The sequence below is a fragment of the Bos mutus genome, chromosome 9 (assembly GCF_027580195.1).
Source record: "Bos mutus isolate GX-2022 chromosome 9, NWIPB_WYAK_1.1, whole genome shotgun sequence".
Lineage (NCBI taxonomy): Eukaryota > Metazoa > Chordata > Mammalia > Artiodactyla > Bovidae > Bos > Bos mutus.
The window spans coordinates 91182019-91209651 of record NC_091625.1 but is presented as its reverse complement, the minus strand read 5'-3'; the positions used below and the strand labels follow the sequence as shown (position 1 = coordinate 91209651).

General features: G+C 39.6%; 1 protein-coding gene across 22 annotated transcripts in view; it reads right to left on the bottom strand.

Moving 5' to 3' along the window:
• Window positions 1-27633, bottom strand: part of SCAF8 (SR-related CTD associated factor 8) — a 218001-nt gene that overhangs the window by 106177 nt on the left and 84191 nt on the right. For 20 of the 22 annotated variants that reach the window (XR_011465412.1, XR_011465417.1, XR_011465416.1 and 17 more), the window contains exon 20: window positions 25847-27308. Coding sequence is in view for 3 of the 22 variants with exons in the window: in XM_070376931.1 (XP_070233032.1) it covers window positions 25861-27308 (1448 nt within the window). In the remaining 19 variants the exon portion in view is untranslated. Of the gene's footprint in view, window positions 1-25199; window positions 27309-27633 lie in introns of those variants that run through there. The other 2 variants (XM_070376929.1, XM_070376932.1) reach the window with 1 other exon arrangement.

Sequence of the window (27633 nt, the reverse complement as noted above, 5' to 3'; positions counted from 1 at the left end):
GGAAAAGGCAAACTTCACTGATTTTACAACATCACCGGAGGCTAACTATGTATTTAACAGATTAAATTCCCCAAGTGTCCGTGTGTACATGTGTGCATGCCCCTTAGAAGCTGTATGAAAACCATGTGCACGATGGAAGCAAAAGCAAACCTGTCACTGAGTCCTTACTGATCTTAAAAAAACAGTCAATTTTGTCAGCATGAGTGTAAGTTTACAATGCAGGTGTTTTTGTGACTCTGATTTTTAGAGTCAATTCACTTGCCCACTTTTAGATTTATCATCTCGGGAGACTAAAACATTCTTCATCTTCTGGCAAAGCTTATCACCAAATGATTAAAAAATCTGCTCCTCATGACTATTTATTAAAGTCAAAATTCAACATCAGTTCATCTGGCAATGGCAAAATTCTGCTGAAGCTTACAAAACGAGAGGAATGTTAATAACTCTCCAAGCTAAGTCCTCTCAAATTAAAAAAAAAAAAACAACCCAACTTTAAATTAGAAACGATGGTATGACCCAAAGGGGTATACCAGCACCATATAAACAGCCAAATGACCTGACAATCCTGAAGAAATGAAGATTTATCTTTTAAAGAGTTTAAAATATTTTATATTCAGCTAGGAGCTCTCTTGCTCTAGTACCAAATTGAAATGGAGACATCTTCATTTCTGACCAGGGAATAGTTCCTCTATCTTAATAACTAACAGCACAACGTAACCTCACAGTAGATTTAAAAATCAAAAGATCTCTGGAAAAACTGAAAATTAATTTTTGCTATGGCAATGACATTTTTTTTACTGTATAGTAACGCTGTGTCCGGAGAAGGCAATGGCACCCCACTCCAGTACTCTTGCCTGGAAAATCCCATGGACGGAGGAGCCTGGTAGGCTTCAGTCCATGGGGCAGCCCATGGGGTCGCTGGGAGTCGGACACGACTGAGCGACGATGTCACTTTCCCTTTTCACTTTCATGCATTGGAGAAGGAAATGGCAACCCACTCCAGTGGAGAATCCCAGGGATGGGGGAGCCTGGTGGGCTACCGTCTCTGGGGTCGCATCGAGTGACTTAGCAGCAGCAGCAGCAGCAACGCTGTGTCATGAGCACTTTTTTTTGACAACTGATTGGAATTTCAAAATTCTCCCTTCTTGTTGAAACTGATTGTGTGTGTTAGTTGCTCTGCTGCTGCTGCTGCTAAGTCGCTTCAGTCGTGTCCGACTCTGTGCGACCCCATAGACGGCAGCCCACCAGGCTCGGCTGTCCCTGGGATTCTCCAGGCAAGAACACTGGAGTGGGTTGCCATTTCCTTCTCCAATGCATGAAAGTGAAAAGTGAAAGTGAAGTCGCTCAGCCGTGTCCGACTCTTAGCGACCCCATGGACTGCAGCCTTCCAGGCTCCTCCGCCCATGGGATTCTCCAGGCAAGAGTACTGGAGTAGGGTGCCATTGCTCAGTTGTGTTCAACTCTTTGCAACCCCATGGGGTGTAGCCCGCCAGGCTCCTCTGTCCATGGGATTCTCCAGGCAAGACTACTGGAGTGGGTTGCTATTCCCTTCTCCAGGGAAACTGATTGATTAGCCCTTTAATGGAGAGGCTCTAACACTCACCTTCATGGACCTGGTCAGCTTCTTACTCTTCATTTAAATACACAACTAAGCTGCAAACTACAACACTGTAGTCTCTACTATAGTCCAATGTATAATACAATGAATCTGTATTATGACGGACTCCCAAAACACTTAACTACAAAACCCCTTTTCCTACTTTAAAAAACATATTTTTAGGCTAGCAGAAAACAATCCAAATTAAAAATTATTATAGGAGACATAGAGAAGAAAAGGTGTGTGTGTGGGTGGGGGTGGGGGGCAGTCAGGGACAAATCTGCCTTGTGAAAATGCTTCCCTCAGGAAAAAAGACAGGATGCACGCTTGCATCTTAGATGATAACTGATCCACCCAAAATGCAAAGCATGTGATTGCTATATTTAAGAAGATATATCTATCTTCTTAAAATACTACTCTCAGACTTTGCAGGTTAATTAGAATATAAGTAAATACATTGCTTTCCTTCCTTCTCACACTATAAATAAGAGGTTCCAGTATAAGGATGACTATCTGCCTGGACACATTAGAAAGAGATATTTTAGTTTCAATGTTATCAGAAACCAAAATGGAAAATAACATGCTATGTATTACATTCATGGGGAACAAACAAACATTTCTGGTTCCAAACCTAAACCCACCTAAAAATGAACATAAAGAAATCCACTTATCTTAGTAGTATTTCTCAAGTAGTGTTTAATTTGCTTTTCAGTCAAGTAAGTAATAAAATGATAATAGTTTAGATTTATTCATACTTATAGTAAACAGAGGTCAATAAGGGTAAAGAGGAGCCACGTGCAATAAAAAAGGTCAACTGCTGAAATTTTTACCAGCAAACAGCAAGCTAATTTCAGTTATTCCTGTAACTTCTGAGGCAATGTTTTGGAATTCCTGCTTTAACCTTTTATTTTTCCCCCAACTCTGGCAATTTAAATTACTAGAATTTAAGAATACATATTGACTATGCCAAAGCCTTTGACTGTGTGGATCACAATAAACTGTGGAAAATTCTGAAAGAGAAGGGCAGAGCAGACCACCTGACCTGCTTCTTGAGAAACCTGTATACAGGGTCAGGAAGCAACAGCTAGAACTGGACATGGAACAACAGACTAGTTCCAAATAGGAAAAAGAGTACATCAAGGCTGTATATTGTCACCCTGCTTATTTAACTTATATGCAGAGTACATCATGAGAAACGCTGGGCTGGAGGAAGCAAACGCTGGAATCAAGACTGCCGGGAGAAATATCAAGAACCTCAGATATGCAGATAACACCACCATTATGGTAGAAAGTGAAGAGGAACTAAAAAGCCTCTTGATGAAAATGGAAGAGGAGAGTGAAAAAGTTGGCTTAAAGCTCAACATTCAGAAAACTAAGATCATAGCATCTGGTCCCATCACTTCATGGGAAATAGATGGGGAAACAGTGGAAACAGTGTCAGACTTTATTTTGAGTGGCTCCAAAATCACTGCAGATGGTGATTGCAGCCACGAAATTAAAAGACGCTTACTCCTTGGAAGGAAAGTTATGACCAACCTAGATAGCATATTCAAAAGCAGAGATATTACTTTGCCAACAAAGGTCCGTCTAGTCAAGGCTATGGTTTTTCCAGTGGTCATGTATGGATGTGAGAGTTGGACTGTGAAGAAAGCTGAGCACCGAAGAATTGATGCTTTTGAACCATGGTGCTGGAGAAAACTCTTGCGAGTCCCTTGGACTGCAAGGAGATCCAACCAGTTCATCCTAAAGGAGATCAGTCCAGGGTGTTCATTGGAAGGACTGATGCTAAAGCTGAAACTCCAATACTTTGGCCACCTGATGTGAAGAGCTGACTCATTGGAAAAGACCCTGATGCTGGGATGGCTGGATGGCATCACCAACTCGATGCACATGAGTTTGGGTGAACTCCAGAGTTGGTGATGGACAGGGAGGCCTGGCGTGCTGCGATTCATGGGGTCGCAAAGAGCTGGACACAACTGAGCGACTGAACTGAACTGAAGAATACATATTCAGTGGTCACTATAACACACTCTAAGTTGGAACCTAATAATTACAGAGGATGGGTTCGATCTCTGGGAAGAGAAGATACCCTGGAGAAGGGAATAGCTACCCACTCTACTATTTTTGCCTGGAGAATCTCATGGACAGAGAAACCTGGTGGCCTACATTCCATGGGATCACAAAACGTTGGACCCAACTGAGAGACTAACACTTTCACTTTTTCACTTTTGAAGTAAACAATCTAACAGGTAGAATAGGAATCATTCAACTCCAAACACTGGTAACACTGACATTATTATAGAAAAGGAATTTGATTTAACGAGCTTTGACAAACCAGACACCAGCAACACCAGAAAGGCTGCTTATGTTGCTAGCAGTCAGTCCTTCCAAGGGGGAACTGTTAGCTTTACTACGCAACAAAAACTTGCTTACACTCTAGGAAAAACTGCAGAACTGTGTCCCCCAAATTAGATTATTTAATGTTCATTTAGCTTCCAGCTGAGAGTAAGACGCCACACATAACTTGGTCTACTGAGAAATGTTCCATTAAGACAGAAACTGATCTGAAGGAAATGAAATCTAAGACTACCTGATAGAATAATTCCATAAAAAGTTACAATTCTTTAATCTGTGGTTCTCAAAATTTAGTTATGCCTTTAATATACCTGGATTGCTGGTTAAAAAGGCAGGTTTCCTCTACCTCTTCCCAAAGCTTTTAGCTCCACTAGGTCTTGGGACGGAGAAGGCAATGGCACCCCACTCCAGTACACTTGCCTGGAAAATCCCATGGATGGAGGAGCCTGGTGGGCTACAGTCCATGGGGTTGCTAGGAGTCGGACACGACTAAGCGACTTCACTTTCTCTTTTCACTTTCATGCACTGGAGAAGGAAATGGCAACCCACTCCAGTGTTCTTGCCTGGAGAATCCCAGGGACGGGGGAGCCTGGTGGGCTGCCATCTCTGGGGTCACAGAGAGTCGGACACGACTGAAGTGACTTAGCATAGCATAGCATAGCATAGGTCTTGGGAGGAGCTAGTTTGCATTTTGAACAATCCTTGCAGATGTTCTAATTTAGGTTACCCTTGGTCCACATTTTGAGAAGCACTGACCTTAAAAAGTGACATGTGGTCCCTTCTTTACTGTGACTCCACTGAGCAGTGAGCCCTGTCCAAAAGTATGAATTTCCTACCATTTTATCATTAGCCTTGTCCAACGAAAATATGACAAAGAAAGCTCTGTTTATAAAATTCACTTACGAAAGTAATTTTTTTGTTAATTACCAACTTAATAAATAACAGCAAATTGTCGTGAAAGGAAAAAGTGAAAAAAAGAAAGCTGACAACCCACTTAGAATTCTGCTGGGACCAGATTTCTGTGTCACAGAGCAGTGACCAGCACCCACACGGGGCACTGCGGAGTGACTCTTCAGGTCTGTCCACTACCATTCGCCTTCGAGACACGCGACTACCGAAATCACCCTCTCCTAAAACACCACTTCATCAGACCATTTTTCAGTTTGAGAACCTATACTAAGTGGTTCCCCACAACCTAAGTGATGAAATAGGAACCTCTCAGCTCCTGAAGCTAAAGATTCTGTGTAACCCAGTCTCACTTAAGCAACCAAACCGTAAGTCACCTGACTCATGGGGTGATTCTACATCTTATCAGCCTCTGAACGGTTGACTACCGTGACTTCAGTCTGCACTGCATCCCTTTTCTGCTTAGCTGCAGCATGTCAAACACCTTCACCAAATAGCATCTACTACAGCTGCCCTGTAGAGTTCCACACCCTTCCGTCCCCTGGTGACTTTCCAGTTCCCTGAATGCAGTAACACTGAAAGAATTTCTCACTGTCTCCATCCCAACCCGCTCAACTCCCACTCAAACAAAATACTAGTCATATAATCAACCGGATAATAGTTACCACAATTTCATGTTTTCCTGAAGGAATACCTGCAAATCACCACATAGATAATCTGAGTATTTGCAGGCACTACAGCTTCACTTAGTAAATTGTCTGTGTCCTCAATCCCCTCTTAGCTGAGTCTTTTAAAACAAAAATGATTTTTTCCCATTTCTGGCATTACATGAAGTTTTATAATACTTCTTCTCTGAAAGTCAGAGTTTTCTACTTGTAGAAGTTCTTAATACTGATACTACAACTAATAGGAGAAGTTAGGGCATTATGCGCTCCCTCCCCGCCCACCCCCTGGCCCAAAACCGAAAGCACGGAATCTGGTTTTTTTAGTCATATAACACTTTGAGATGAATTTAAGGTAAGGAGTTTATTTCCTGTGTACCCTATTCAGTACCTGGCATGTATGATCATGAGGTGTTAGCTGCTAATGATTTTGGTTTTACAGTTTCAAAACTAAGGATACATACCATCTGTCATCATTAAAGATTTTTATCTCTATGATTATCTTTTTTGAATTAATAAAAAGAATAGGTCTATAAACATGGTAAATGGAGACTATCCAAGGATAGAAAAATCATTATTAGGCTTGGTATTTATCATCTTCTAAATTGTGGTATAAAATACACAGAATATTAAATTTTACCATTTTAATGACATTTATTTTTATACTAAGAAAACTGTTGAAATAATACTGACTAAAATGTGGAATTTTTTCCTGTTGTTACAACATCTGAATTTGGAATCTAGTGTTAGCAAAAACCTCCTTCACATTATACATACTATTACTGCTGACAAAAAAAATTAAAATACACTATTGAATGGTTAAGTCACCTATAAATGTTTTAGGAGTAAAATAAAATGCTAAGTGTTACACCTGCTAGATTTCCTGCATTTTTCTTCAAATTCACAAATGGTTCCTAGTAACAGTAGCAGATACTCTTTAGAGCATGTTTCAGGTCCTGCTAATAATGCACTTTACATGCATTTCAGATTTTTGTTTTCTTACTGAGGTATAATTCACAGACTATAAAACTCACCCTTTTAAGTGGGCAATTCAGTAGTCTGAAGCATATTCACAAAGTTGTGCAACCATCACCATTATCTAATTTTAGAACATTTTCATCATTCCAAAAATAAACTAGCACCCACCAGTAGTCACCCTCCGTTCCCCCTCAGCCACTAGCAACTACTAATCCACTTTCTGTTTCTATTGATTAGCCTGCTCTGGCCATTTCACAAGAATAAATACACTATGTAGTCTTTTGCATCTGACTTCTTTTACTTAAGCATAATATTTTCCAAGGGGTTTCCCAGCTGGCTCAGTGGTAAAGAATCCGCCTGCCAATGCAGGAAATGCAAGAGACACAGTAATATCCCTGGGTTGGGAAGATCCCCTGGAGGAGGAAATGGCAACCCACTCCTGTATTCTTGCCTGGGAAAATCCCATGGAGAGGAGCCTGGTGGGCTACAGTCTGTGGGGTCACAAAGAGTCAGACACAACTGAGCAACTGTGGACTCACAGGGTATTTTCCAGATTCAACCATATTGTAGCCTGTATTAGTACCAAGCATTACGTTTTAAGACCTCAAAGTAAACACCTGAGGCAGATTCAACTGGCTCTGGTACACAAAAGAACTTAAGACTGAGAGATGAAATAACTTGCCCTTCTTGATCCTCTTTGAACTCTAATTAGTTTACTGCACTTCAGTGGAGACGTAGAAAGTATAAACACTATGAGAAGTATATACAAACTTTCTATATGGAAGCAACTAGAGTTGACCCTTGAACTGCATGGGTCTGTTTATACTCAGATTTCTTGCAATAATAGATAACCACAGTACTGTGTGATCTGAGGTTGGTTGAATCCACCAATGTGGCACTGCAAATATGGGGAGCCTATTACAGGTTACACACAAATCTTTGAATGTATGGAAACCCCTTTTTTTTGTTCAAGGGTCAGCTGCTGCTGCTGCTATTAAGTTGCTTCAGTCGTGTCCGACCCTGTGAGACCCCATAGATGGCAGCCCACCAGGCTCCCCCGTCCCTGGGATTCTCCAGGCAAGAACACTGGAGTGGGTTGCCATTTCCTTCTCCAACGCATGAAAGTGAAAAGTGAAAGTGAAGACGCTCAGTCATATCCGACTCTTAGCAACCCCATGGACTGCAGCCTACCAGGCTCCTCTGTCCATGGGATTTTCCAAGGGTCAGCTACACATGTATTTTTTTTTAAAAAACTGCCACCTCTGTCCGCTATCATGGGTAAAAGTCATAATCTTCTAAATTTTGTCATGTTTTAAAAATACAGCCAATGATCTTCATTCAAGCTGTTTTCAAAAGCATTAAGGGGCTTCCCTGGTGGCTCAGACAGTAAAGAATCTGCCTGCCAATGCAGGAGACAAGGGTTCCATCCCTGGGTTGGAGAAGATCCCCTGGAGAAGGAAACGGCAACCCACTTCAGTATTTTCGCCTGGAAAATCCCATGGACAGAGGAGCCTGGCGGGCTACAGGCCATGGGATCACAGAGAAGTCGGACCTGACTTATCGACTAAACAACAGGGGATTATTTACTTTCTCTTCAATTCTTATCTGATTCCCAATCTCTCAGAATAAGTCCTACAACTACATTTACTACTTACAGTTGCTATCTCTCCATATTCTAGAGAATATGGCTTCATATCAGGAATTATACAGTAAACTAAATGGGGCAACAATAGTAATAATAGATTTCATACTATGAAAATGAACTCGGCATTTACTTACATATCTATAAACCCAATTTGCTTTATAAAAACAAATCAGCAAATAAGAAGTATCATTTTGGGGGCTCCAGAACTTTTTTAAAAAAGGAAGATCCTGATAAGCACTCACGTGGAAATTTCTGGGATGATTTATAGTTTGGTTCTTGGCAAATCAATCTGGAATGTTTGTATAACTGACTACTTGTATTCACTGTAAATTTGCCAGAAGCAGTCGGTAGAGAAACTTTTTAGCCTTTTTGTTATTTTGGCTGGTTTATTCAAAATCACAGCATATCTGTTGATGTGTCTGCCATAATAATAATGTAAAGGGTATATGTGTGCATGCTCAGTTGTGTCCAAATCTTTGCAACGCCATTGACTGCAGCCTACCAGGCTCCTCTGTCCATGGGATTTCCTGGACAAAAATACGAGAGTGGGTTGCCATTTCCTTCTCCAGAGGATATTCCAGACCCAGGAATCGAACCCACGTCTGCAGCACCTCCTACACTCGCAGGCGGATTCTTTACCACTAGCACCACCTGGGAAGCCCTAGTTGCAGTATGAAAACTCTAAATGAATACTGAATATATTTAATTTAATGCAACATTGTTGTCTGTTATCAGAAATAGCATTTTAAAGATGTCTAAAAATTTTCTTTTAAAACTTCAAGGAAATAAAGAGCCCACTTTTTGGGTCCACTACGATCAGCAATCACCACTTTTTAGAAGAGCGCTACAAAATAGAACCTTCTGGCTGTCCAATTTGGGAGCCACAGCCACACGTGGTTACTGGACATTTTTAAGTGTGGGTGGTGTGACTGGCCAAGAGAATTTTAAATTTTTAGTAACTTAAATAGCCACATATGACTAAGCACTTCCTTGCTGGACAGTGCAGATGTTGAATGAGAGGCAATGTTCCATAAAAGGGCCACACCACTAATATTCTGGAAACTTTTAAAAAGTGAGACAGACTGGGGTTATTTATAATGAAGGAGGAGAACAATGAGGGAAAACGAACTTCCAAAGAAATCTACACCTGACTTCTAAAAACTTTAGAGAGCCTCCTTTAAATCCACGGATGAGGGCTCTGAATAGAATCAAATTTAAATTTTAGCATTTAAAGTTTTGAAAACAGTTTCAAAGAATCTGGCAAGCAAACTCGGAAATTTAGATGTCTGGTCAAAACATCTAACTTTGAGCCTTCATGGTTTTTCTTTTTAGAACCATTATTCAAAACTATCAGATTTCCCAAAACTTTTGGAAATTATGCTATAAAAAATTTAATACTACAACTGAAATCCTAGTACACAAAATTGTGTTATTTAACACGATTCACCTTTGTATGTTCATCTTAGAGCAGAGTCACACTGCTTACAGTAACGTTTAACTAAAGCCTTGATAGTTTTCAATCTTTTCATCTCATTTACCAATGACTTTTCTTTTTTAAGCCTTTCATAATTTATTACATCCATTCCTTATGGGGCACATTGCCAGTACCTACAGGGTAAAGTGAGGCCAAGATAAACTTTGGGACCTCCCCCTTCCCAATCAGAAAGGGCCGAAAGGAATCCAGGAATTGATCCAAATCCGTAGATCCATAGGCTCATCCTCATCCCAAGATTTATATATATATTATACATTATATACACACATACACACAGTCTTTCCTGGTGGCTCAGATGGTAAAGAATCTGCCTCCAGTGCAGGAGACCCGGGAACCCTGGGTCAGGAAGATCCCCTAGAGAAGGACATGGCAATCCACTCCAGTATTCTTGCCTGGAGAATTCCATGGACAAAGGAGCCTGGTGGGCTACAGCCCATGGTGTCCCAAAGAGTCCGACATGACTGAGCTCACACACACACATATATATGTGTGTGTGTGTGTGTATATATATATGTGTGTGTGTATGTATATATATATGTGTGTGTGTGTATGTATGTGTATATATATATATATATGTATTCTGTTTGAACATAGGAAATCCCACATTTGTTGGGGGAAAAAATGACCTAGAATCCTATTTCTCAAATTTTATAATTACTACAAATCACCTAAGGAACTGATGAGTAAGCAGGTCTGGGAGGGAACCTGCTGGTCAGTAGGGATTCTGAGTTTCTATCAAGCTTCCAAGAGTGTTACTGCAGTTGCAGGTCTAAGGCTCTGTATAGCTGAGAACTGATTTCACTATAGATTTCAGTGATTTTTTTTGTTTTGACTCTAACTTCTTTTCAACGTTCACTTATTCTTTCAACAAAGTTTTTACTGAATGTGTATTATGAGGCAGGCAATTCACTAGGAGGATAAATAAGATCTGATCTCAGCTCTTACGGAAGAGAAGGGCTACTTTCCCAGGGGAAGCAGAAAAGGCTGAAGCTGTGGCCCTTGTACAGAGACTTGGAGATAAAAAGGAGTCTGCAGAGTGGAGAAGATGGGCATTCCTACTCAGGCAGAAGGTACAGCAAGACAGGCTGTAAAGCACTCTCGAGGAACTGTAGATTACATCAAATTGCCATACCACATGGTGAATATGGCAGATATCAGATAGGGGGCCAGGGAAAGGTAAACAGATCAGGGAGCCCAGCATGGCAACCCACTCCAGTGCTCTTGCCTGGAGGATTCCATGGACAGAGGAGCCTGGCGGGCTAGAGGCCATGGGATTGCAAAGAGTTGGACAAGACTGAGCAACCAACCCTTTCACTTTCTGCACATTTGAGGTCTCTGTATGATGAGCTCTGATAATGGGTATTAACATATGGAAAAGCCCATGCACTTCACCCAAAACCTGACTACAAATGGTACATAAGCCTACAGCCAAGTGAGCAAAAACATTTACTGGAGGCAAACATGTTCATACAGCAATCAGGGTTATCTCTAAAGCTGTCAGGTTATGTTTTTATTCCTCCAAATACACATGAAAAGCGCACATGATCTGGAAACATGCTGAGAGGTGTTAAGAATTGAGAAAGGCAATGTAAGGACGTTCAAAAAACAGCCTAGATATAAATAACTCAATTATATTTAACAAATCTAAGGATTTCAATACCTGGCTCAAAACTCAGCTATTGATGAAACAACCCTTATCATCTATTTATTGCTGCAAGCTACTGCATCAACAATTATTTCATGAGGAACATTAAGCAGATAAAACTTCACTGTACACTTTAAGATTCAAGAGAGTCAATAATCTTATCTATAGTACTATTTTTGTTGTAAGCTACTTAAAATTCAGGAACAGAACAGCTAATTGACTAAATGATATAAGATGCGACTGTATCTCAAATGAGGCAACAAACAGAATAATATCTGAACAGTGTTAATCAATGGAAAGTAACATCATGCAATGTTACCTTAAGAACTAAAAACCGCACACAGCAAACTGAGAGGACCCTGGGGTAACTATCCAAGTTAGGCACATAGTTTTCAATGTTAAAATGTTTCAGTGCCACAACGAAGTGGTTTCAGTTCTAACGCTAACAACCGTGACTAGCAGTGGCTGCCGAGAGAGAAGTGGAAAACTCACGGCTTAGCAGGAAAGACTCCCTGGATAGATTAACGGTATCTGTCATAGTTGTACCTGTTAAATATGTGTGTCTTTTGAGGAAAGAAGGAAAATGCTGGTACACCTTCCATACTTTTCAACCTTGCTCTAGATAAAAATCAGAGCACCAATGTACGGTAACAAATTCTGTCACTGAAGAGGATTACAACGCTAACTTTTCCCAGACTCAGGGTTCTTTGTATTGTGCAAGTTACAGGAAAAAGGCACTCTAAAATACGTCAAGTCCTGCTGCTGGGGCTTCACAGATTTTTAATTAACAATGAAAGCTTTAAGATCAGAAGAATACAAGAAAGCCAGAAGCAAGAAGGCTTCTAAGTCCTCAGCAATCCCGTTAACAGAAGTGAATTCCACACTGTAAAATGCTTAGAGCAGAGGGGTGTGGGAAGAACCATTGAAAACACTACCAGTTCTCATCTACTAGGATAAGTTGTAATGTTAAAGAGGGCCCTAGGGTGTGGTGATGCTGGTGGTAAAGAACCCATCTGCCAATGCAGGAGACTAAGAGATGAGTCTTCAATCCCTGGGTAGGGAAGATCCCCTGGAGGAGGGCATGGCAACCCACTCCAGTATTCTTGCCTGGAGAATCCCATGGACAGAGGAGTCTGGCGTGCTACAGTCCACAGGGTCGCAGAGTCAGAGACAACTGCAGTGACTTAGCACTCAAAGGGTGTACATCAGACTGTGTGTAGGAGCACCTGTGAAGTTCTCTTTCCTGGGCTAAATTCTAAAACCATGTAAATGTCTGGGGTTTTTGCATGTTTATCATCACCCCAAGAGGTCTACCGCTTGGGTTTCAAATGCTAACTCAAAATACATGATGAGTCAAACATACTGTCCTTATTCCTATCAATCCTTGCTATGCACCAATGGCTCAATGAAATCATGTATTTTACTCTGAATTTATCAGTTTGATAAAAAGGAGTTCAGAATGGTGGTTCACAAGTTACAACATCCTAAAGAACAGCCATAAAACAGCCTTCAGAAAATTAACAAAAAAGAAAAATAAAAGGTTTCTTTTTGGCAGAACAGTGAATATCAAACAAGTCAGAAGGCCAAGAAGGGGCACATGTGTGCCCACTGCTGTATTCCTCTCACTCCTCTGTCTTCTCTCTGAAGTCGTTCAGTCTCAATTAACTTTTGGCATTATTTGGAACCAGCTAGTCCAAAGAAGCTGGAGAAAATCCACAAAGTGAACCACAGTACTGATGGTATGGAGAGCAGTGGACAGTCCTGATAATTTTAGTCGTGTTCGCAAAGAGTTGGACACGACTGAGCGACTTCACTCACTCACTCAGAGTCCCTTGGACTACAAGGATATCCAACCAGTCCATTCTAAAGGAGATTAGCCCTGGGGTTTCTTTGGAAGGACTGATGCTAAAGTTGAAACTCCAGTACTTTGGCCACCTCATGCGAAGAGTTGACTCACTGGAAAAGACTCTGATGCTGGGAGGGATTGGGGGCAGGAGGAGAAGGGGATGACAGAGGATGAGATGGCTGGATGGCATCACTGAATTTGATGGACATGAGTTTGAGTGAACTCTGGGAGTTGGTGATGGACAGGGAGGCCTGGTGTGCTGCAGTTCATGGGGTTGCAGAGTCAGACATGACTGAGCGACTGAACTGAACTGATTAAGTTATAGTAAACCAGAAGATGAATCATTAACTCAAAAATCATTTAAAGTTACTGCTTTTTCTTTTTAAGCCAGCTATCAGAAATATTACTGCTTTAAAAATTAAAGGCAGTTCTCTTATTCACTCTTGTTCTCTGAGAATACATGTAGTATTGAGTAAAATCCTATGGACAGAGGAGCTTGGTGGGCTACAGTCCACTGGATCCCAAAGAGTTAGACACGACTGAGTGACTAAGCACGCATGTGCGTGTGCATGCACACACACACACACACACATATTAATTTCCTCTTCTTGGGGCAATTAAAGGAGTCTTTTTTTTTTTTTTCAAGACTGGGTTGAATCTGATGAGGATGTGTCCAGCTTTAAAGATCTAATTCCTAGGAACTACAAGTTTGATAAGCAGATGTGACTCAAAGCAGAAAAAGGAATGGTTTTAAGTTGTCTGATTCCTGAAAGAATATTCAAGTACCATTACAAAGGATCAAAAGAAAATCTACAAGGCTTGCTAAAAAAGGTTCTTTGAGAAGGTGTCTGATATATACACATATGCTTGTGCATATATTGATGTGTGTATACTGTATTAGACTGTAAGCTGTATTAGATTATTGGAAACCATTTCCAAATGTTAAAACTGTAAACAGTCAAGACAGAAACAAAAGCAAAGTAAGACTACTCATTGAGCAGTGGAAAAAAAAAATTACTGTTAAAAATCAAGTTGGCTCCACCACATCCAGCCAGAAGAGGTGCTTTGTTTAAGGTGCCAAAGTAGGTATCTGACAACAATCCCAACAACAAGGAGTAAGTAGTCAATAACTCACTTTCTTTTTCCACCAGACCACCAACCACTAGAGCTACAAAAAGGAATACAGAGCTATCTAAACTTTTAGGAACAAAGGGAAAAGTAGCAAAGTATTCCTTTGGAGAAATTTAGAAACTCACACCTTGAAAGGGCTTAATAAGTCATCACAAAATGTCAGCCTTATTCAACTCTCTCAACTTAGATGTCATGACAGTTTTCAAGACCTGGTTATACTACTTCTGTATACTCTTAATTGGAGAAGGAATTGGCAACCCACTCCAGGATTCTTGCCTGGAGAATCCCACTGACAGAGCCGCCTGACAGGCTACAGTCCACGGGATCACAAGAGGCGGACAGGACTTCACGACTAAACCACCACCATATACTCTTAAAATAATTTCCATCTGATATTTAGTGCTTTAGAAACAGTCAAGGCCATACCCTACTCTACAATCCTTGGAGAATTAGAATAATCACACCTGGAGGTTCATGAGATCTAAAGGCTAGTCAGTGCCTTTATTCCCATAGCTTCTCAGCCGAATCCCCCATCAATCAGAATTCTTGTTCATCCATAAACATTCCCACATACCCTACTTTTACTATCAGTTAAATGAAAAATACGGTGTGAAGGAAGCCCTTTGAACACTGACACTAGTTTAGAAATCACTCCGCATCTACCATTAACTAAAACGTACACTACTGATTCTATTTGCTCAGAGTCTAAGAGTCACGTTTTGAAGAGAGCATTTCACACACAGCTCAAGTTACAACAAAGGCTTTGAACTGTGAACCTGGTGACAACTACACTTTGTCCTTAGACCTCTGTGAGTCCTAGATCTGTATGTGTGTAGCGTGTGGCAAGGAAAGAGTACGGCTGTAACACAGATGGAGGGCTTGCTGCATTCCAAGGTGAACTTTCTACATCAACAATTACATTTTACATTATCCTCTTAAGAGTCTAGCTATTATTTTTTTAAAGCTCTGATGAGAAATTAAATTACTGCTTTACATTTGGAAGTACAGGTAACTATGGCTATGGTGGCGTTTCATGATTTCCAAGATCCCTACTAGGTCTTCCTAAACTGGTTGCTATGAATGACCAAAATAACCTCACTTCTTTCTCTCAAATAGATAATCTCTTTTGAGATCTCAAATTTTATTTGACAAACTTCATTTGGGATAAAATAACACTAAACGTGTTTTTAAAATTCTCAGTATTATACAAAGAGGTCTAATAGAAATGTTTTCAATTCAGTTTTCTAAATGTGGTTTCCCCATATAATGGATTGAGTCACACACAATTTTTAAGAAGCTAATTCGTTTATTTCCGCAGTTAACAACTTTTTTTTTTTTGGTCAAATGGCTGAATGGTGTGGCTTGTGGGATCTTAGTTGTCCAACCAGGGATCGAACCCTTGCCCTCAGCAGTGAAAGCACAGTGTTAACCACTGGATAGCCAAGGAATTCTCAACATTTTTTTAGTATGAATACATTCATGGGAAAAGTATAAATCTTTTTTTCACCTTAATCAGCCTTTTTCAAGTCTCATGAAAAAATATCTACTCTTAAAACTTGAGTTTCTACTTCATTGAATAAGAAAATCAGGAACACTTTTTAGCCACTGAATTTTTCCTATCTGGACACAGGTCTAACTGGCCTGGGCTCTACATGCTTGTGGGTTGCATACCATTGTTAACTTCTCCCACCTGGAAGGGGTTTCAGTATCTGCTGAATAGCTCGAAGATACTGTTGTGTGTATTGATGGGCAAACAGGACCTTGCCCCAAGGCTACTCTAGTCTATTTGTTTCTCCCTGGTCTCTGTATCCCTTCCCATATTTAGACAATCAACAAAAGATGCTGAAAATGAAGCTCCAGTACTTTGGCCACCTGATGCAAAGAGTTGACTCACTGGAACAGACTTTGATGCTGGGAAAGATTCAAGGCAAAATAAGAGGGCAGCAGAGGATGAGATGGTTAGACAGCATCACCTACTCAACGGACATGAATCTGAGCAAACTCTGGGAGATGGGGAAGGGCAGAGAAACCTAGTGTGCTGCAGTCTGTGGGGTCACAGAGTCGCACGTGAACTTAGCAACAGAACCACCACCAAAGAAAGGAAGCCTTCTAACTGTTCTTAGAAAACCGCCATCACTTCCTGATTGGTGAGCCAGGTGCGCCAGCAGGCCTGCCACTGGCCTAGTGAATCAGACCTCCTGTGTTTCAAGACTGGACCAGAAACACAAATACAGCTCGAATAACTAAGTAAGCTTTAGAGGCAGGAAAACTCTGGAGCGTTAAACCTCCAAGAACTTGTAACTTCACCCATTCCCTCCCTGATATGGGGCTGTAATATAACACCTGCCTAAATTATCCCTTCATTATCTGCAGTTAATATAAACCACTGATTTGCATGCCCCCAAAGTCTCCATTGGGTTTCTCAGGTGGCGCTAGTGGTAAAGATCCTGCTTTCCAATGCAGGAGAGGTAAGAAATTCGATTCCCTGGGTTGAGCGGCTCTCCTGGAGGAGGAAATGGCAACCCACTCCAGTATTCTTGTAATGAAGAATCCCACGGACAGAGGAGCCTGACCGGCTACAGTCCATAGCGTTGCGGAGTCAGACATGACTGAAGCGACTTAAAAGGCACAAAGTCTCAGCCATTTTGGACAATTACAACAATAGCCAACACCAATGTACTCTACAAGCCAGGCAGTGTTCTAAGTGCTTTGGTGCTCTTCAAATGAAAATCAGGGAATTGCCTGTTCAAGTGTCCACAAGTCATAGGGAACACTGTTAAAAGACCTATTTAGTAAAGACCTATATATTCAGACAACTTGGATTCAGTCAGCTACAAAGCTGTTTTTCAACAAAGATTTTGCTGAATAATTATATGAAAAAAAAGAGAAATATATTAAGGTTATACTACTAAATGAAAATAACAAATTGCTAACTTATTTGGTAAATGAGAAAGCTATTTCTAACAAACCACTGAAATAGCAAAATGATAGTCATTATCACTTGCTTAACAGAAAATCTGGACAAAACAAAAAATACTAACATACTATAAAAAACAGTAGAAATGAAACACACTGCATATTTTCAGTGAGCTATATTTAATAAAGTCTAAAAAAACCTTCATATTTAAAAGTCAGCATGAATCATTTTAAGTGCAAGAAAAAATTGCAGGAGATGCTTTGCTATATAATGTTAATATTATTGGATCTTCTTTGCTGATTTGTTAGTTCAAGTATGACTAAAAAACATAAAATTATGGGTATTACAAATTCACCTAAAAAGCTAGGCAGTGTCTATCATATTTAACAATGAAATTCTATAAAGATGCGTTTCGTCACTCTAAAATATGACTATTCTCCCTAAGTATGTTTTAAACTATTCAACGTCTACTTGAAAGTGGAAGTGTCAGTCGCTCAGTCGTTTCCAGCTCTTTGGGACATCAAGGACTGTAGCCTGCCAGGCTCCTCTGTCCATGGAATTCTCCAGGCAAGAAAACTGGAGTGGGTAGCATTCCCTTCTCCAGGGGATCTTCCCAACCCAGGGGCTGAACTTGGGTTTCCTGCATTGGAGTAGATGCTTTACCATCTGAGCCACCAAGGTTTATTTACTTAGATCTTAAATAGTCACAGAATTCAGTCATAGGCTATTAACGAAATGTGTCCTCCCAAAATGTGTAAGTTCCAACTTCCAGTACCTCAGAATGGGACCTCGTTTGGAAACAGAGTCATTATAAATATCATTAGTTAAGAAGAGGTCATGCTGGAGTAGGGTGGGCCCCTAATCCAATATAACTAGTATCTAATTGAAGAAGAAAATTTACAGACAGACATAAAAGGAAGGTGATATGAAGACACGTGATCGAAGACAGCAACTTGACAACAGAGGCAGAGACTGAAGTGATGCGTCTACAAGCCGAGAATGACAAGGACTGCTGAGAACTTCCACAAGTTGGGAAGAGACAAGAGAGGCTCTCCTCTAGAGTGTTCAGAGAGAGCACAGTCCTGCCAACAGCTCGATTTCAGATTTTAACCTCTAGAACAGAATCTAGAGATTCCATTTCTGTTGTTCTAAGTCACACACTTTTTGGTATGTTGTTACAGCAGCTCTATGGAATTATACAGACCATGTGTTAAAATTAAAATCTGTGGCGCTAGTGCTAAAGAATCCACCTGCAATGCAGCAGATGTAACGTTGGTTTGATCCCTGAGTCGGGAAGGTCCTCCAGAGGAGGGCATGGCAACCAACTCCAGTATTCTTGCCTGGAGAATCTCATGGACAGAGAAGCCTGGGGGGGGCTACAGTCCATAGCGTCCTGAAGAGTTGGACGCAACTAAAGTGACTTAGCACACGTCCAAGAGTGTCTTTTAAAGTAAAGCACAGCTTTGCCTGGTCAGCAAAAACCTGAGTTCAAATACCTGTACAAATCAAAAGCTGTGTGACTGGGGACTTTAGTTTGCTTATTTGTAAAGAAGGGAAATGGCTCCTACAGAATGGTATGTTTCTGAAGATAAATGATTCAGAATGTCCATGACACAGAGGTTAAAATTTTTCTCTCTCCACTCTCAAACCCTTCTCCCTGTAATGAGAAGGAGTTTTAACATATGGTCAACAGACTATCTGGCTAACAATGCAGAAAGTAATATGATTAAAAAAAAATAAAGGCTGTAATTCATATATTGTTAAATACATATTCTAAAAAAAAAAAATGCTTTTCTACATGAAGCCCCAATAGCTTCACTACTTAGAAATCTCTAAATCTTTCCTGTGGTGGGTATGACCACAGTGCTATATGATGTGATTATCTCAGAGTTTTATAGGATGGTAAATGCTACCCTCGCCTATCTAAAAAGCTCAAAGCAGTTTCAATCACCAGAGAAGGAAAGAACAATTCTTACATAAGTTATCTTTTGTACTTTCAAAGATTATTTTATTTTTTAGTACAAGTCTTCTGATTTTACTAATATCCTTACTAATGTGCCAACTGACCCGACTTCAGTAATAAACACAAGACTCATGTCACTAAAAATCAATTGTTCAAAAGCAAGAACTTTTTATTTCAAATAATAACATAAGCAAAATGGTAATTAACTTTGGCAAGATTAGTAGAAATAGGAGAATAATTCACAGACATGGTAAGCATGTTCCCCTGATGTGTGCATCAGGCAGTAATATGGCCACAGTGTTTAGAACCACATGAGCAAAGCCTGGAAAAGGTCATCAAAGACCAGCACCATGACGTGCTGTGGATTAAGCCTCAAAAGAATCCAAATTTAGTGACTTGAAGAAAACCTAGAATCAGGTTATATATATTCTAAGAAAGTAAAATAACTGCAAATTATCCACTGCTACCAAAGACAACAGCTAACCTCTAGACTACGTGAATTCAAGTGAATAAAAGACGAACACTGAACGCTTACTATATATGTGTAAAACTAACTTTACATATTTCATTTATTTCAAGTCACAAAATATTCCTAATTAGGAGTTTTATACACAAGAAAACTGAGTACTAAGTTTTGGCTAAATATACAGTGTATAACTGGCACAGTTCAGAAAGGAGCTGCCAAAGCCACAACCTAAAATATAAATTTGCAACCTATCACTGGTTCTGCTTTACATATATTAAAACATTAAAATAAAAAAGTTTTGAAATTTTATTTAATTTGTGGGAAAAGGTGCTTTCAAAAAGAAATCTTAAATATCAATGCAATACAAACCTGCCTCCGGAGTAGCAAGTTACTTAAAAGTTAACAATATTATGCTATGGTACCACTTCAGGAAAAAAACAAATCCTGAAAGCAGAATCTAAGCAAATGAACCTGAAGTGAACCTTCAGCCGCTGGAAGAGAAGAAAGCGCCACAGACACTTGAACAACGCAAACACCAGCTGAGTGCTTCCCTGCAGCCTTTCCCTACTTAAGGATAAGCCTGGTAGGGCTGTTCAAGTTTACATTCCTCTGCACCAAATTTATCTGCCTTTTCTAAAGAGAAGAGGAACTAATAGTTGGTGAGCCTCTGCCGCATGTGTCTGGCACTTTATTAAGTGGTTAAGTTTTTAATCTGACAGACTTGGGTTTCAATCTTTGCTGAAACATTTGCGAGCTGTGAGATCTTAGGATATTAAATCTGTGCCTCTCTTTTGTAAGAGATATTAAAATAACAAATACCTCATTGGACTGTCAATGAGAATTATATTATGACGCTAATAAAATCACCCCGGTTCTTGTCACATGGTGTATATCTATTAAATATTACCTAATATTATCAACTTAAAAAAAAAAACAAGACAGCCTGCAGGCTAGCTGTTAAGAAATGAAGCTGAGAGAGATGCAATCACTTGGCCAAAGACAGACATCTAGAAACATTAAAAGCCAGTTACAAAAACCTAAAGGTAGTAAGAACTGTGTTCTCTTCAAAAGTGTTCCAATATTATTAGCCTTTCTCTCTGTCCAGCCTGCTTCCTCAGCTAGTCTTTTACAGAAGACAAAACTTAATGACTCAAGGTATTTAAATGCTGGAAATGACCTTAGAAATCACTAAACAAAGGAGCAGCAAACTGCTTTCAACAGACAAACCCAAACTGATGGTCTCTGCTTGGAATGATGGGTTAAAAAGGAGGATGGGAGGCACTATGAGAAGGATAAGAATTCTGAGAAAGGCAGAAAAAATAAGACGAAACAGTGACAGCAGCCCGTGGCTGGTGTAAGGGTGTGGTGTGTATGTGAGATAGTGGTGCAAGGACAAGCATCACAGGCCAGCCAAGTTCTACATCCTGCCACTGCTGTGTAAGTTCAATATGCTCATGAAACGAACTCCTCTATTCTCACTGAACTAAGGGCCCAAGGTCACGAGTTCCAAGAGCACACTCCACCACCTCCAGGGTTCTGGCTTCTCAGACAGTAGGTCATCCTACTGCCTGAAGCACCTAATGCTTCTCACACAATCTAAAGTTAGCCCACTAGCACCATTTCACCCTGTGACACCCTGCATGTATTTTTTATAAATTACTTGGAATATCTGTTCTGCATTTTGACTAGAACAAGGCAGAGTGATTCCCAGTGTCCATACGAGGCAAAGAGCCTCCTGGTGAATAGAGGGAAGAAAAATGAGCAAAGTTCATGCCAAAACAAAGCACTGGATCGCATTAGCTTTTGATGTGCAACCCACGTCTACGTAGTCCTACCAGAAACCTTTCTCCTATTCCCTGATAAGACCAGGACTTTTGTTCCAAAGGGGCACTTTCTATAAGCAAAGCATTTAATTACATGGTATCTAGAGGTATCCTATAACAAGGTTTCAGTTGAGTCAAAAATACTTCTTATAAAACCATCTCCTATATACTTCCTTCCATCCCTTGCTATAGTTCATTTTTAGATTAACTCGAATGTAAAACATTTGTGATGATGGACTTTATTCATCCGCCAATACCAATTACCACAATTAAGTATATACTTTATTGAAACAGTAAAAACTCTGTATCACTGTTTTACTTAAAAAAAAACAAAACCTTAAAAATCTCAAGTGTATGGTACATTAAGTGTTTACAGATTTTAACATATCTAAAGTGGTAATACATGGAAGGTGTGTGTGTCTTTGTGTATGTGTATAAACATGGATCTCCCCAGGAGATTCTGCATTAGTAAGTCTGCAGTGACCACCCCTCAACCCCATATTTTCAAAGAGCTCCACAGGCGACTCTGTCACACGTTTCCTGGCTAAGAACCACAGAGAAAGTGCATTTCAAACAGCTTTCAGTACCCATGCCCTCTATTTAAAGTATGCCCCCCAAAGAAAACAATCTGGGCCATTAATTTTAAATTCTAGTTCCAGAAAGTTTGCATCAAGGTATCTTGTTTTTAAATCCATTAAAAAATGTAGTAACCTGACTTTTCATTAGTAGAAAATAAATTATTTAGAGCCTACTTATGGTTTAAAATATGTTTCCTATAAAACCACAGCATTATCAATTAAGGAAACATTTATAATTCTCTGCCACACTGTAGTATTTAAGATTGCTTACATAATTTTAATTTATTCTGCCTATCTTAAAAATGAACATACACTTGCTCTCCTCTATTTAAAGAGTAATATGTTAATGCTTTTCTTTAAAAGAGTTAAAAGCCCTTAAAACATTTTATTAACATAGCACCCAATAATAATGATGAAGGCACATAAGGTATAACAGTTATTTTTAATTGAATGTTAAATTTTTTTTCACTAAATGTTGTGCCCATCTAAAATATATACAATGACAAAAAAAATCAAAAATTTTCCTAAATCATTAATGAATAAAAGAATATATATATGGAATATATATACACACACACATATATATTCCATATATATATATATACACATACCAAAGAAATACCGTATTTCTTTGATTCTAAGACCCGTTTTACATTTGACATTCCTGAATTACGAATGCATCTTATAATCACTGACATGTCATACTGGAAGCATTTTTAAATTTTTGAATGGTGTTTCTTACAATTAATGGCACCTTAGATCTGATGAACTACTGTTTATTTAAAACTAGTTAAAAGAGGCAACTTATTCTTTTTAAATGTAACGAAACTGCCCCATTCCGAAAACAATCCCAAATGTGTCACTCCATAAAGCTGTATTTTGTTTGAGTGAAAAATGGCCAACAAATTTGTGGAAGCAACTAAATTATCAGAACAAAGGAAACTGCCCTGGTAAGAATGTATAGCTTAAATAACAACTGCATTAATTATTATAGGAAGTGATTTCCAGAGTTTTAAACAAGCAACTTTATACTATTCCATCTTACAATGCTTTCCTAGTCTTCTGTCCACCCTATACAATGAAATAAAATTAAAGTAACATTTCACTGATGATAAGCTGTAAAGACTACCTGCTCTAAAAGAAGTTTCTACCTACAACAGAGATGATCAAAGTGCAGTATATGCATTCATGCTAACAGAAGCCAATGTTCAATGGAATGTTTAAAGACAAAAATTTAAAGATGAATATCTATTAATGTTGCAATCTACTAACACCACAGGAAGCCGTATCATTCTCTATCACAAATAAAAACTATGTGACCTCATGTCTGACGTAATTACTGCCTGCGGCAGTTCAAACTATTTTACTGAAATATTTAGGTTATTCCTTGCCCGTTTCGAATTGCTAGCATTCTAGTGACAGCAGTACTGTGAACAAAAGGGTCAAAAATGTGATAGGTCTTAAGTCAAATTTAGCAAAGTAAGACAATTAACTTTTCTCTCCATCATCTTAAAAAAAATAGTGAAAGTATCAGTTTTGGAAATTTGGTATCAGGATGAATACTATCCTTTCACTCAAACATTACACGACAATAAAAGATAAAGTGAGCATAACTAGACATAAATGTTTTTCAGCTGTTTTAAGAGTGTCGCACACTTTCAAGATGGGTCTCGAAGATAACAGTACTGACAGCTGATCAGCAAACTTCCACCATCAGAATCTTCAAGCCAGGGCAATACTTGTACACATTTTGTTTTCAAGTTTGCACATGAAAGCCCAAGGGTGAAAAAAGCTTGGGATCAAAATTCACTGAAAAGTCTCACTTTTTTTGTGGCTACTTAATACAATGTCAATTTTAATAATGATAAATGCAACCAAAGTACTGAACAGTCTGAAAGAAATTCCACTTAATATAATTTCCTTAAGGGCAAGACAAATCTTTCCAGAACATTAAAACTTTGTACCAGTGTCAGTTCTCCCCACTACCCCAAGGAAATGACAGGAAACCAACTCAAATTACTGGACTGAATTCAATGACCTTAGAAATAAACATCAGATTTCCATTCTCATCTACTTTTCCAAAAAAACAAAATAAATAACATACTATTTCTATTTCAGAACATGTAAGAAGAAAAGAATATTTCTGGTGAGGAACCTTAAGGATCTCTAGATCACAAGAGGTAAGCAAAACCACCCAATTTTAAATGGCTGGTGTCTGGCTATCATTTCTGGGGGAAGCTTGACAAGCATAACTGAAGAATTTTAGATAAAACCAGTGATGAATTATCGGAAGAGGAAACAAATGACTATTCACAGGACCAAATGAAAGCCTTCATTAGAAACAAAAAAACACCAATGGTTTTATATATGTGTGTATATATGTAAAACCCAAAGGAGAAACAATCAGCAAATAAATGAAATGCAAGAGCAAATAATAATAAATATAACAGGAAACTAATCCCCAATTTTTCTGCTACTCGGGTTTACCTTGGAGGCTAATCTGAAACAGTGTCACCCAGAGCCTACAAAACCCATGATGGACACACTGTTTCTGGAATACAAATGAATGTTTTTAAATCCATCAACACCCACAACTCTACATTTTGTGCAATTAAGGAATTCACTTTAGGCAAGTGACCAGTAAGTATCACTAAGTACAAGCACTATCTATGCAGAATAGCAAATATAATGTGAAAGAAAGCAATGCAAGCATTTAGGTGAAATTCGGCTCCATGCTAAATCTGACTTCATGCTTCACTGTACTAAAAAAGAACTGCCATACTGTCAGTGTTATCTCTTTACAATATTTCTTATTTTACCATCATAGAGGCTAGGAGCTGTAACTATGAGCAATGTCAGTTAGCCAAATTTCTCTGATTTTCTACCTAGTTTTAAAGAATATTTTATTATCTGAACTATCAACTTTCTATTTTTCTCTGTATGTGCATGAAACAGACATACAGAGAAAGAGAAAAATCTACATATGACTTACACAATAAAAATGCACAGGTATTACACATATACTAATGAGACTGCATGATTTTTTATATCAAAGTACATGCTTTTTCCACACATGGTTCTTTGTTGTTACTAAGAGTAATAGAAAACTTCTGCAACAACTAAGCACATGCTGCCAATGATTCATGGTTTTAAGAATTTGTAGGTTAAAAAAATACAATTCCTAGAACACTGTTATCAAACAAAGAAGTTTTATTGGCATCTAAAAACAAAGTTCACCCAACATTGAAACGTACTTTAATATTGATGTTGTTTTCTTTTTCTTTTGAACTCACTGCAGTATGAGGAACAAATCACAAACACTTACTTTGGAGAAACAGAGACCAGAGTGTAGATTTTACAAAATCACTTTTTAAAATCTCTGTATTGTGCTCCTCAAATATTTAGAGCCAGTCTTTGCATAAAATATCACAGCTTTGTCTATTACCTTAAAATTCTGCAGCAGCCTAAAGATATGGGTAAGATATACCATCACTTGCTATTCTGAAATATATCTATTACCATATCCAACCTAATGGTAGTATCTAAAAAAAATTCTTTCTTCCATAGGAAGTCTCTGACAAGCTGTTATTCGTTTCCTTGAAGTTAAAAGAATCAGGGGGCAACATTTATATTTTATCAGAAAAATAAAAAAATGTTTACCTACCATGTTCATATTAAGAACAATGTCTATACAAGTCAGTTGTACAATTATTTTAAGAGAAAGGTGAACATGAACATCAGATTAACTTAATTCTGGCAGACGAAAGTGAGCAACTATGGTCCGGTCAGCCATTAATCTATTACAGAGAGATGACAACTTTACAAAATGTATCTTTTACCTACTGAGTGATGATTATGTCCCCTCAGTTTCTGTGCTTTCTACCACTGGTTCACTCTCTACATCAGCAACTGTGTCACTCTTCTTGTTTACCTCACTTGAGGAGGCCAGTTTCTCATACAGTTCAGGATCACTCTGCGCTGGCAAAGGCGGTGGCTGGGCGTGTCTCTCAGTGTTTTCACCATTAACCTGAGGCACGTTATCACCTTTTCGTTGAGAAGTGGCCCCTTCAAAAAACTCAAAAACCCGAGCATGAGGAGGGGGGATCCAGGTGTTCTGAATTCTATCTCGTCCAAGACGATTCCCATTCATTTCTCTGCAGAAATCAAAATCTCTGTCATCCCTGTCCCTCTGCCTCTCCCAGGGTCTTCTGCGGTCATCAAAATCTCTGTGAACCTCTTGTCCGAATCCTCTGTTCCAAGGACCACTTCGAGGATCAAACCGGTAGTTTCCAGACCGAAATCTACCTCTTTCTTCATGTAAGCCTTTCGGACCGCCATAGACAGGTAGAACTCGATGCTCTCGCTCATCAAAATCTCTGGGCCCCCAGGGCTTCTCTGGATTAAAGCCAAAGTGGTCTCTTCGGCCAAGATGATCTATGCCCGGCCTCACGAGATTCTCCCTGATATCTACAGGAGGTCTTCCAAAATGATCTCTAGCGTCTAACGGAGGCCTTCCAGGACCTTCTCGTGGATCAACAGGTCGTCCAACCACATCCCTAACATCCACCGGGGGAGGTCTACTGATGGCTTCCCTGGGTTCAATGGGAGGAAACCGGTAATCTCTGTCACCTTCCTGCTGAATGTTATCATTCCCAAGTGGTATCCTTTTCTCTGGGTTAGGAACACTGTCTACATTTTGTCTTCCAGGAACTAGAAAAGGTCTTTCAGGTGGACTAAAAATATCTCCTGGAGGAAAAGGACCACGGGGTGGTGGATGCAGAGCTGAATCAAGTACTGCTGGGGGAGGGAGTCCCCGCTGGGGTGGAATTCCAGGCTGTATTAAAGGGAATCGTGGTCCAGGTGTCTGTGGGATCAGTCCTGGACGAATGTCTAACATTGGCATTGCAGGCATCCTTTGATTAGGAAGATTTAAAGGGGGTAAGTTTTGAGGCCCAGCTGGTGGTTGTGTTCCCAAAAGCCCAGAAGTACTTGGGATACCAGGTGGCTGTACTCCGATAAGTCCGGAATTATTAGGCATATTTGGGGGGAGCACTCCCAAAAGTCCAGAACTACTTGACACGTTTGGTGGCTGTAATCCCAAAATTCCAGAGTTATTTAGAATATTTGGTGGCTGGGGTCCAATAATCCCAGAACTACTGGAAACGTTAGATGGCCGGACTCCAAGAATTTCATTATTACTGGATACGTTTGGTCTTTGGACTCCCAGAATTCCAGAATTGCTTGTCACATTTGGCGGCTGTCCTAAAATCGCAGGGCCACTTGAAATATCATTTGGAATCACTAAAATGGAAAGGAAAACAATAACATAATCAATCACCCTGGTGTGAAAAAGAAATGATACACTTCAGTCCCCTACATACGAACCTTTAAGGTGGGAACTTTCAAAGATGTCAACGTGTGTTCACGCCCAGTCACTAGGTTCATTCACACGTCTAGCATGGTCACCTGCATGCACCCCCGTGTACCTGAATGCCCAGTGCTGCATACAGAGGGCAGCACTATCCCTCCATCCTCCTCTAGGCAGTAACGCTTCTTGCCTGTTCACTCAAGCCAGCCCCTGTCGGCCAGCTGTTATGCTGTACTATTGTACTTTTCAAGGTACTGT